Genomic DNA, 12,671 nt, shown 5'->3' with positions numbered 1-12,671 from the left:
AATTTAATAATATCCCAAAATCACAAAAATTGTTCATTCATAAATTAGAAAAAAAATCTGGTTAATTGTTAATTTAGACCTAACCCAGACCCGACCTATTGACCTAGATTATGTCATCTTGTTGACCCCAAATGTTGCTACAGTGTTCACTCGACAGAGTGGCCACAACAACATCTTGGGGTCAACGGGATGGCTATAATTAATCAGAGGCAGAAAGGAAACTTCATTATATCTTGCTTCCTTCCACCTAATATAAAATGTTTATGCTGAAATTATGTTAAAAAATAAAAACAGAGTTCGATCTCTATAGAGTTTCAAGTTTTTAGAAAAAAAAAAAAAAAAACCAAGAAGAAAAAATAGATAGTCAAGTGTAAGACCTACAAACAAACTTCTTGTTGCTGGTGGCTGGATAGTGAGCTTGTCGCCGTTAGAACAGGGGAGTTCAAGTTAGAAAAAAAAAAGAACAAAAAATGATTAAATGAGAACAATAATTTCAAAAAATAGAAGAAAGTGGCCAAACGACAAGTTTGCCGGCCACTTTTCATCACCACTAATCGTTGTCGGTAGACTTGTAACTGGGTGCACCGCCACCTGGTAGAGATGTTCGAATGAAAAGAGGAGGTATAACCCTCGTGTGGGGTATTTTGGAAAAGTACTTCAAAAGTGCTGAAAAATATGCAACTTGAAGTTACTTTTTTGAAGAAGTACTTTCCCCGCTTTTTTACCAAACACACAAAACCACTTAATAACTATTTAGTGTGTGGTCCCAGCTCTTAAAAGAAGTACTTCTTGTAAGTATTCTCAAACATGGGCTAAGAACACTTGTATGCATAAACAAAATAAGACCTCTCAACCATTTAGGCCATGTTTGGAAGTGCTTAAAAATAAGTGCTTATTTGGGGAATTAAGCACTTATTGGTATTTGGGAAATAATCATAAAATAAATGCTTATTTGCTTATTTAGGGCTTATTTTTTTAAGCCAAATTTTCAGCCTTTTCTAACTACTTATACAATAAGCACTTATTCAAAATTTTCTTCCAAAATTATACCTAGTTGAATTTTAAAATACCACTTATAAAATTATCCTTAGCGAAAGCATTTTTACAAAAGAATTTTTATAAAAGTACTTTTATGAAAGCACTTTTACAAAAGTACTTTTATACAAGTGCATTAATAAAAGTATTTTCATAAAAGTACTTTTGTAAAATTACTTTCGTAAAAGTACTTTCATAAAAGTACTTTTATAAAAGTTTTTTTGTAAATGTGCTTTCATAAAAGTATTTTTATAAAAGTACTTTCATAAAAGTGTTTTTATAAAAATTATTTTTTAAAAATTCTTTCAAATGGTATATTTTGAAAATTTGAAAGAAAATGAAAGATAAAATAGTCACAAATGCTTATTTAAGTGCTTATTAGAGAAAAAGACTACCAAATACCCACACCCAATATAAAATAAGTGCTTATTTCAAAAAATAAGCATTTGAAAGAGTTGGGTGCGAAATGCAAATAAGTGCTTATTCGAATAATCACTTGTTTTTAAGCACTTATTCAATAAGCACTTATTTTTAACTTAAGCACTCCCAAACATGGCCTTAATCTGCTTGATGTCATAGTTTATTGTTAATTGGGGTTCATTAGACTCAATTTAGAAAGAGTATAAATACAAATACATAAAGTGCAAAACTTTGTATTTTGTATTATTTTATATGTATTTGTATGTTACATAACTACATATATACCTTAAGGTGTACAATACGTGAAGTTGGTCTGGGTGCTATTTTAAAATGAAAGTTGTGGAGGGTTCAAGGTTGGTTAAACCATGGAAATTTCATTGGTTCAATGCCATGCAGTTACATTGTATCATGTCTTGCATGAGATCTCCACTTTTCACCTATAATTGGAAGAAAAGAACATTTGTGCAAATGGTGACTTTGATGGTGTTTGGTATTTGATGTAGCTTTTTGAAGAAACGGTGCCAGCTCAGCATTGTAGATGAGTTTAACAAGAAGATACCTAAAAAGTTATTTGGTTGATAAATGGCTCTCTCAAAAATCGTGTGAACCGTTCATAAAAAAAAAAAACATCAATTTTGATGTTTTTCATTTTTAAGTCTGATTTTTCACTGTTTGGATTATATTGTGCCTAATGGAATCTAGTGGTGCCTAATGATGCCGAGGTGTAAAAAATTGAACAAAACATTTAAAGCAGATTTTGTGTCATTTTTCAAGACAAAATCATACAAAATGTTTATCTTATAAATGCCATCAATACCAAACAACCCTTTTTGTGCAAGTTATTTTTACAATTTGTAATTAATTTCATCATCATTGAATCAAGTTGCAATTAATTCATCTTATCATGATTTCTCAAGGACAATTATGTCCATGCAATTTAATATTTAATAATGTGACTATTGGTTCTTTTAATAAATGTTCAATTGTAGATTAAATACTACCTAAGTCAATTATCATTAATCTGCAAAATTGCTAATGTAATGGTAAAGTTTAAAGAGTGCTACATGTCAATTTTGATAGAAAAAGGGCACATGGGAGTGCAAATAGGTTGAGTATAAGTATATTCTTGTTTAGTTTTTCTTCATGTTTGTCTTTCTCTTATTTGTTTGGGCAAAGTAAAATAATGCGGTCTCCAGTTTATATGAAAGAAAGTAGAGATAGGAGGGCTATTTGTTTGAGAGTGACATATAAAGCAAGACAATGTAGAATAGTGGTGCAACTGCAAATGTTCAATCAATTTTTGGGATACAAAATTTTCATAGCCAGTAAATGCAAATAAGACAGTACAAAATTTGTATCAGATAAGAATGCAAACCATAGATTCCGTTTGGGAAAAGTGCAAATACAAATATATTCAGTGCAGAACCTTGTATATAATATTTATAAACTTTGCATTTGCACTATACATATTTGTATTTATATTCTTCTCAAACTGAGCAATCTTTTAAAAACCACTAGAAATGAGAAACTGCTTCAGCCACTAGTTTCCAGGTTAGCAATTTATCTGTCTAATCAAATGGTTGAGTTAATTCTGACATGTATTAGTGAGAAGGGTGGTTGTTGGTTGAGAAAGACAAAAATATATCTTCTTCTTTTTCTTTTTCTTCTTCTTCTTCTTCTTCTTTTCTCTTTCTCTTCAACCAATTAATTGCTTTCTTCTTTTTTTTTGTTATTTTAGTTTTAAAAAATAATTTCAAATTTTTATTATTAAATTGTGAGCTGCTGCTTGGGTCAAACAGTTCAGCAGCTCTGCTGTCCAGATCAGTGATTTTCAACTGAGTTAATGGATTTTAGTCTCAGTTTGGAAAGAGTATAAATACAAATATATAGAGTGCAAAACCTTACATTTTGTATTATTTTGTATGTATTTGCATTGTATATATTTGTGTTTGCACTTTTACCAAACGAAGCCTTAAGCTCAGTTTGGAAGGAGTACAACTACAACTATGTAAAGTGAAAAACCTTGTATTATGTATTACTTCATATGTAATTGTACTGTACACATTTATATTTGTACTCCTTCCAAACTGAGGCGCTTTAGGCTGTGTTTGGTTGCAGTGCAAATTTATTTACTCTAATACAAATGCTTGAAAATGTAAATTCTTGTTTATTTTGTCTTAAATTTTACTCTATTTTTCTTCATGTCTTAATTTACTTTAGTTGTATTACAATCAAATAAAATAAACTAAAATTTAAAACAAAACATAGGTCAAAATTTACACTCAGATCATTTACATTGTCATAATTTTGCATCAATACAAATTTATTTGCATTACAACCAAACACAGCATTAGGAAAAATCTAAAAAATTTAGGCCAGGTGAAAAGCAGAATTGGGTAGGCGATGGGTTTCAGAGTCGATGGGTTCAAACTTCCCGGTCAATGACAGTTTTAAAACCATGGTAAAAGGTACATGTTTCTACACGGCTTAATGAATCAAGATTATAATTGGAACAATCTTTCAAGCGTAAATGACGGGAGGACTTGATTTGAGAAGACGATATCAATAATACTTATAGACTTTCCTACCCACCCTCCTACCAATTAAAAAGATATTGGAAAAGGAGCATTGTTGCTAGTAATGACACCAACTACTCACCTAATTAATCTTTACAGGAAGAAAACTTGTAGAAATTGCATCTTAACTCTCAAGAATCAATAGAATACCTTGTATACAAATAAGAAAGATCTAGTGATGATATTTGCTATCGTAGCTATTTCTACTTAAAACCTTACAACATCAGCACCACCTAGGTGTTTTTATGTAAATGTCAAATTTCTATTTTGTTGAGAATGTTTTGAATTAAAACAGCATCATAAAATCTTTTTATTGAGGGAAATTAAATTGATGCTTCCTCCTTGTAGATTATTTTTTTCTTAAAAAATAAATAAGAAAAAAATTATTAAAAGAAAAAGAGGGGGAATACAACAGATCACCACAACCGGGCCAACACCAGCCCAAACCTCCAAGCCTGGTAAAGCAAACTTAACCTAACTTGATGAAATATACACACTACCACAAATCTCGAAAAAACCACCGAGGAAGCTCAGAATTGTATCCTAGTCCTCTCCTCCGGCATAATTAAGTATCAAAAAGTTTCCTGTTGGCGTTTTGACATGAAATAAGATTGCCACGCTAATTGGTTATTGGACTGTTAACTCCATACACAATTTGTATTCCGATTAAACACCATCAATTGATCCCTTATAAACAAACTTTTAATAATAATTGAAAACAAATGTTTTTTCTAGGAAATTAGACACCAATGAACATAAGGTATTGCTATGCAATTATTGCAGAATTCAATCGTCACTTTATTAGCTATTTAATAACTATTACTTATTACCGTATTCATAGATGTTACTTAGAGAAGAACCAGGGGGAATTCCTACCTCAGCATTCCCTTTCAACATCTTGACCACCTTCTTCATAGAGGTGTTAGACAGTTTTGTATGTCCTTAACTTCAATCAAGATGATGTATTTTATGAGTTTATTATAAATGAATAAAAGTGAATATTTGATTCATGTTCCATTGGTATGTTTCTATGTGATATCCTTAAACTAGACACTTAATGAGACTCGTGTTAGTTTAGAATGTTCACAGTCAGTGGGTCGGTCTGGGGAGACCTATCCTGATAAGGCTGACACTGTGGTGCCACCAAGTCAGTTGGAGTGGCATGTCTCAGCTGCCAGGGTGAGACCCTAGGCACATACAGTGTAGGATTAATTAAATCTTTGAATTGGATTAGATTTCCAATATTGCCCCGGACCTTGGAGATTGATGGGCAAAACTGAAAAGTTACACCCGACCCCTAGACTCGATTATGATACTGCACTAGGTGTCGGATTAGGCTGTCTTTGATGTACTAATCAGTGAGATCCTTAGCGGGGGTCAAAACCTGGGTATGTTGGGACAGTCTAAGAATTCATCTGAGTGGGTGATCATAGTGACAGGATCAGCCCCTTTGTCGGACAAAGGTAATGATCAGGGATGCACTCTCACTGATGGAAATCAAGACTGCCGGCAACCAATTTCAATCGTTGAGATTTGTTTTGCAAAATATATTTTATATGAGATATAAAAGTATATATATTATGGTTTCGAAATGATTTGCAAAAGGTTTTAATTCCCGGGATCCATATAAATAGAGAGTGCAGCACTGTTCTTTGCAACCGAGGAAGAGGTCCTCTCTTATCGGGCAGTGTATGATCATTATGGACTGAGAGGTTAAGTGTAAGACCATTAAGGATAATACCTGATGGGCTAATATTGCATCTGCCCATAGTCCCTGAGTGTTACAAGGTGGTTTGGCCCAGGGACCACTTAGGGTAAGTGTTGGGCCCATAGAGACCATGAGATGGTTTTTAGGGGGTGCACTGTCTTTAACAATGTATTCGGCCAGGCCTTGTAACAAAGGTTGGGTCGAACCTATGTAGCTGATTTATAGATCAATGCTTGGGTCCCACGCCATACAAGGAAGCCCAACTGGGTAACAGTTTGGAAGGCTAAGTGAGTGCATAAACTTAAATGGGCCTTAAGCCCATTCGAACTAGGCTAATTTGATTAGTCACTTAAAGGGGCGAATTCTGAGATGGATCAGCTGATAGGATTGGGCCCAGACCCTATCCACTTAGAGAGTCTAAGATCTAAATAAGATTTAGATCTGGAAGCCTCCTAATCAGATTAGGAGACGGCTGATTTCATCTACAGATAAGATAAAGGTTATCCCTTATCACTTAAAGGGACTTCTAATCCAAATATGATTTGGGTTAATAATTCCTAATGGGATTAAGAGCTGATCCCTTTGAGATTATAAAAGGAGGAGGAGGTGGCAGCCTTTAGACATGCAATCCACAGATCATTGCCTTTAGAGTTGAGATTATTAGAAGAGAGAATTCTGCACCCTGCAATTACTCTCTTGCCGCTTCCTTCCTGCAGCCGCCGCCTCCAGCAGTTCGATCTCCAGTTCTTGGGAGAAATCAATATTCGATCTTGATACCAGTCTTTTGGAGAAAAAATTGGTTAGAGTTGTATTCACAAGCCACCTAGTTGATTCTTGCGAAGGGTCAAGTTCTTTTAGAAGAACACTGTTGATTCTACTTCACCTTGCATTGAGCCATCTTCAGTGGGAGTAGATTTTGGATCATTCCTTGGGCGTGAACACCTCTATTGGGAGATACTACTTCTCTGTATCAGGTATTATGCCTCTCTACTTCTTTTGGTTCAAGAATGATCATTGAAAATATGATTTTCCAATGAAGGGAGAGAAAAATTTTTGAAATTCGCCCCCTTATTCCGCAATCTTTAGACGTCCATGTGATGGATATCCTATCCCTTTAGGAGGGACGAAGAGATGGCTCAAATTGGATGCACCAAAGTCCCAGCCAAATCATCCTCTCTAACTTCTTCTTATCGATTACTTCATCACCCACAAGTTTCCCTACCTCACCAGCTTTGAAACAGTCGTAAACCCAATCCACAAGAACAGCTTGATCCTCGGGAAGATTCACGTCGACACTCCTTCGGCAGCAGATTATCTCCAGCAACACAACCCCGAAGCTATACACGTCCACCTTCGCTGTTATAGGCACGTTTCGATGCCACTCTGGTGCCACATAGCCCCTTGTACCCTTTATCCCTGTCAATATCCCTGTTTGGTCTTGCTTCAACAGCCTTGCCAATCCAAAGTCAGCAATCTTTGGACATTGATGGTCGCCCATGAGTATGTTCTGTGGCTTTATGTCGCAGTGGATAATCTGAGTCTCGCATTCTTCGTGTAGATACAAGATACCTTTGGCTATATTCAAAGCAATTCCCACTCTTTCATCCCAAGTTGGTTGGGTTTCAGATTTGAAGAGAAAGCCTGCAAGCGATCCATTGCTCATGTACTCGTACGCTAGAAGCCTATTAAGGCCTTCATTGCAGTAACCGAGCAATCGGACTAGGTTTCTGTGATGGGTTCTACCAATAACTCTCATCTCAGTTCGAAATTCTTGTTCTCCTTCTTCTATCACTTTATGCAATGTCTTGACTGCAATATCCTGACCATTTGGTAAAACTCCTTTGAACACAGTGCCGCAAGCTCCCTTACCCAATTCTTGGTTGAAACCTGCCGTGACTTGTTCGAGCTCGGAATAAGTAAATGATCGGAGTGTTATGTCCTCATCATTTAACTCTCTAATTCCTTGATCATTCATCATCTTTTTGTATGACATAAAGCGATTCCTCCCAACGAAAATGGCAAAAAATGCTACAACTAAAAGGGCACAACCAGTAATTACAATAATAATAAATAAGATTTCCTTCCTCAACTCCTTAGCCTTGCTTTCTTCTATGGAATTTGTGTTCGTTTGGCTTCCAGAACCAGAAATCATCTTGATGAAAGTTTTGATCTGGTTATTGTCGTTTCTTTTCCCATATCTCAAGGGAAGTTTCTGCTTGCTGCACACTAGGTTTTGAAATAGAGCAACTCCGTAGTCACAGTCTCGCGAGCAGGCCTGTGCACAATCGTCTTCTGTCTTGGTCTGTATACTTTCTTATGGGTTATCTTCCCATTCGACATTATTCAGTGCGGAGATGTTGAATTGGAGTAGTTGTTTACCGTCTTTGCAATTTTCTATGACATAAGTTCTCTGACATCCCAAGATCTGTTGGCTCTCGTCAATGAAATCATAGCCAGGAATACAATTGCAAGTATATTGTTGATCGTTGAGGACACAATACCCGTTTAAACCGCACATCTCTGTAGGACAGCTACGGGGCTTTAGTTATATTGACGTCGACCAATTACCACTCTGACCTAAAACATACAATCTGAAGATCCCGTCGACATCCATAGTCCATCGGCAGGAGACTATTCCGTTGTTGCGACACCGAAACGCACCGCTGTACAGAGTCATTATGTTGGCACCGGTGGTGATATTTTGCAAGTAGAGGCTACCATCGTCAGTAAAATTCAATGTCGTCACGTTGTCTTGAAGGCAGCATGTATTGGAAGCATAATATGCAGTCTGTTGCCTTGAATCTCCATGTGGATACTGCACGAGGTTTCCATCAATCTGCATTACAATGAAAAATGATCCGATCGAGTGGTTGGTCTCGGAGGTACTAGAAACCAGTTTTCTGTCCACCAGCAGAGGCTGACCTGGTAAAAGGGTGTTTGTTGGGAAATCAAAACTCTGCCATATGATGTTTCCACTGGAATTAAAGAGAACAAAATTGCCAGTGTCGAGCATAGAAGCCCAAGAAGCAGATTGATCAGAGGCTTCTGCGATCGATATGGGTTGGGATGCTGTGGTTTGCAGGGTGAGACTTCCGGCAAGGGTCAAGACCAATCTAGCATCCTGTTGCAGTGGTGGGCCGTCTCGGTTTGCTGTCCAAACCACTGTTTTTGTAGGGACTTTGGCAAACCAAATACCAACGGCATAGCCAATGGCATATTGATAAAACCCAAACGCAAACTGGCCGGACGGGCATAGCCAGGAAGAGTTGGTTGTGGGGGACAGAGAGGAACCTAAGCTTATTTTGGGTGATGTTTGTTGAGCAGCTGTTAGCGTGCAAAAGATTGGAAATAGGAAAAGCAGAAAGATGGCAGCCATGAGGGGTAATGCTTGAAATGAAATGAAAGGGCCTGATATACATAGTTCTTGTGAAAATGGCCGTTCGTAGAGACCTTCCATTGAGTTTCAGTTGTTGAAGTATAGTCATGGACAAATAGTTCTTATTTTATTTTATTTTATTTTTCGTACGTCATATGATGTGAATAATGCTTGAAATTTATCAGATTAGGCACATCGTTGTAACCAGGTCAATGAGGAAAATTTGTTCGATACTTGTCCGAATATCCTCACCTCACCATCGAAAAGATTAAAAACCACTTTCGACATTTGTCAAAAATTTTTCACATGCTCATTTAATGTGGGCACTTATGCTATTTCTACTACATCCGTTCTCAAAATTTATACATGGTTTCTTATATCTTATAAATTTTTATTTGCTTTATTTCCCAACTACACCTATGATTCGTTACTCCCTTGAATTTTGATCTACCTGTCACCATTCCAACTGCACAAACTAATAAAGATTTATGAAATGGACAGAACGATAAAAACACGCCAAATTCTAGCTGACCAAATATTTTAATCTTTAAATTTAATCACCGGATTAAGACATTTATTTAGAGAATATTAAAAGTATCTTCAGAAAGTCTAAATATCTACTCTCTTTTTTAAATGTTTTTTAATCTATTTGATTTTTTATTTTCTATTTTTACTTGCACCTGTGCCCTTCCCTTCCTCTAGTATAATTTAATGCATATAGTAGATATATAATTTCTTCTCAAAAAGTTTTGATTCCAACTGTATTCACTGAGTATTTTGAATGAAATTTTGCCTTTTGGCGTAAAAAAAAAAAAAATCACTCTTTTCATATCATAATAATAATGTTTGGTTTTTCTATTTTTAAAAGCTATCCATGAATAGGGGTCATGTAAGTGCACAAGTTGAACTCTGAGTAAGCATTCAGGGGATTTTTTGACAGTTGTCCTATAAAATACCCTTAGCCTACCCTTAAAATGATTTAAACAAAATTCTAAAACAATTTGCAGAATATTTATTTATTCATTTTGATATTTAATGGTATATCTTAGGAGACGGGATCTGCTCCTTACACAGTGTGCTTCACATGACTTTACAAATACATCCCATCATGTATCAGGAAAATTTCCCATACTTATACATTATTATTGTCGGAATTGAAAATATTCCCGTACATAATGAGATGTGCCAGTGAGGTTGGTGTTTGGCGCAAATCTCAAATTCATGCCTTCGGGGCGTTAAGTCTGTGTTGGGATAATTACTTAAAACTAAGCTGAACTATTTGACAACTACTTTATCCTACGGTTTGAAACCCTATAGTATACTGACTCCACCTAGGGCCGTGTTGGAGAGTGATTATTGTTTTTAAATAGGTTTTTAATAAATTAAATGCTTTTTAAATAAACAGTTTATAACTGTTTGGAATGTTTTAAGACTGATCTCAATAGGATATTCTTTAAGAGATCGGCTTCAATCAGTGCAAGGCCCATTTAAATACTATTCGAACAGTTTGTACAACCTTACATTGAGAAAATCTCTATACTTCTATCCTTTATTTCATAGGAAGATATTTCCAATAAAAGGTAATGATAGTTGCTTGAATTGGCTTTGCACTGATTGAATCGCATCACCTTCTTTAAGCACTCCCAAATGCATATGAGATTGGATGATGAACGTGAGAACAAGCAAAAATGTCTTGTTCTTACCTACATTTTAGGTTTCGTGATAATAAAAACTAGGTTGGATGAAATTTACATAGAGAAGTTATTTATGCTGATATATACCTTGTGTATGGCAAAGTCTCGGAGTCAATGAAATTGCTTCAGTCAATCTAATCTTATATATATTTTAAGGCGAAAAAGGCATCCTCCCCTTTTCGCTAAATGAAATCTTACTGACTGTAGTTAAACAGCTCTTCCATACACAAATTCTTCTCTCCTTTCATCACTTCTCTCTTCCTCCACGTACGAATAGATTAGCGCCCTCTGTCTTCTGACTTTCTGTTTGCATGAAAATTAAGTGTCCCGACCTGTGGCACAGCTCTCCGACCTGTGGCACAGCTCTCTTCCTCTCTTCTTTTGTTTTGCTGTGGTGTTTCTTTCTCTCTCGTCTCTTTCTCTCTTTCTTCTTTTTATCATCTGTATTCTCTCTCGTCTCGTCTCGTCTCTCTCGCCATGGAAGACGGTCCCTGCTGTGCTAATGTTTTATAGGTGTGAAACAGAGCAACTTGTCTGTCTTCTGGTGTCGAGTTTCCCGCGTTGAAGCCGAGTTCGTCTTCGCCTTCCCTCCCGACCTCCAAGCCATTCTCTCCGCTGGCCTTCCCGTCGGGCTTGGCTTCTGGAGATGATTCTCGCCTCCATCTCCGCGCTTTGCCGCGACTTCCGAGCAACTGCGGCATACCAGTCCTTTCTCCTCCCTCCCTTTTTCTCTTTTGTAGACTTGGGCAAATTTGAAGTTTTGTTGGAGCGAGACTCAAAGAACCACTGTTTATGATAGGCTCTCTACACTCCATATAACTACTGCAAGAGGTCAAGTCAGAGGTTGGTTTTAGCTATGCTCTACTTTTCCTATTTTTTCTTTGATTTTTAATCTTTTCATTTTCCTTTACCTAGGCTTTTGATTGTTTTCCCATTTATGATGGTGGTTACAGGTTAATGGGGGAAAGGTTTTTCTTCGAATGGTTTCCTAGGTTATTCATTTTGATGCTTTTCATTTTTTTAAGTTTTTTTTCTTATTTATGCTTTTTTCCTTGTTGATTTTTCGCTTCAGGTTTTTCTTCTGGTCAATTGCCTTTACCTAGGTTATTCATTTCGCTTCAGGTTTTTCGCTCCAGAAACCATTGTTTCAGGTGCTTCTCCAGCCAAGGCCACAAGACGAGAATGTGAATGTGAACTTGGATGGTGCACAAAATGATATGGACAAATCCTATGTATCTATTGTCTATTCTACTGATCTCATGTCGATTTCTACAGTTGTTTTCTTTTTTTTTTTTGTTTTTGAATTTCTTTGTTTCCCAAAGAGAGTGCATTACAGTGGGTTATTAATGTTGCAGTTCAACTGAGTCAATTAGTAGCTCAGGTGTGGTATTTCACTAAACTTTTGCATCGATTTTTTATTATTTTATTATTATTTCTTCCTTGCTTAATGGCAAAATGTCTTTGGGGTAATTAATTGCTAGAGCTTGGTAGGTTTATCAATTTAGTTTAGTGGCCCTAATAAGTGTGAATTGCAATGTTTCTAAACGGTTCTCTTGGACAGAATTGATTATTGTGAAATAACGAGAGATCTATCATAAGGATGGCCGAATCCTGTAGGAAGTTTGGGCGAAATTTCAAAAAGTTTTCTTTCTCCCATGTGGAAAACGCATTCCCTATTTTAGAAAACTGCATTTTTAAGGACTAATCTTGAAACCAAACCAGACTATATCTGAAACCAAAAGGGAATGGAGGGTTATACCTGATACAAAGTAATAATAATCTCCAATGAAGTTGTTCACGCCCAAGGAAAAATCCAAAGACTGCTTCCACCGAAGTTGACATGGTGCAGGATGAAGCAGAAT

At 36.2% G+C, this 12,671-nt stretch overlaps 1 protein-coding gene, 1 long non-coding RNA gene and 1 pseudogene across 2 annotated transcripts; 1 reads left to right on the top strand and 2 right to left on the bottom strand.

The window, feature by feature from the left end:
* Nucleotides 1-6,355: 6,355 nt before the first annotated feature.
* On the bottom strand, nt 6,356-8,289 carry LOC148876215 (G-type lectin S-receptor-like serine/threonine-protein kinase LECRK4; annotated as a pseudogene).
* LOC148876214 (G-type lectin S-receptor-like serine/threonine-protein kinase LECRK3) lies at nt 8,285-9,115 on the bottom strand. The gene has a single exon (XM_088965896.1). The coding sequence runs from the start codon at nt 9,113-9,115 to the stop codon at nt 8,285-8,287; it is 831 nt and encodes a 276-aa protein (XP_088822022.1).
* A 2,105-nt stretch (nt 9,116-11,220) lies between these two features.
* LOC148876213 (uncharacterized) lies at nt 11,221-12,237 on the top strand. Its single transcript, XR_016104061.1, has 3 exons — nt 11,221-11,652; nt 11,763-11,801; nt 11,932-12,237. It is a non-coding gene; the product is annotated as an uncharacterized LOC148876213 (long non-coding RNA).
* Nucleotides 12,238-12,671: the final 434 nt, after the last annotated feature.

The sequence above is a fragment of the Nelumbo lutea genome, chromosome 1 (genome assembly GCF_056320005.1).
Source record: "Nelumbo lutea isolate HS-2025 chromosome 1, American lotus-T2T, whole genome shotgun sequence".
Lineage (NCBI taxonomy): Eukaryota > Viridiplantae > Streptophyta > Magnoliopsida > Proteales > Nelumbonaceae > Nelumbo > Nelumbo lutea.
Note: the sequence above shows the minus strand (reverse complement) of the source record. Positions and strands in the feature narration are given on the sequence as shown.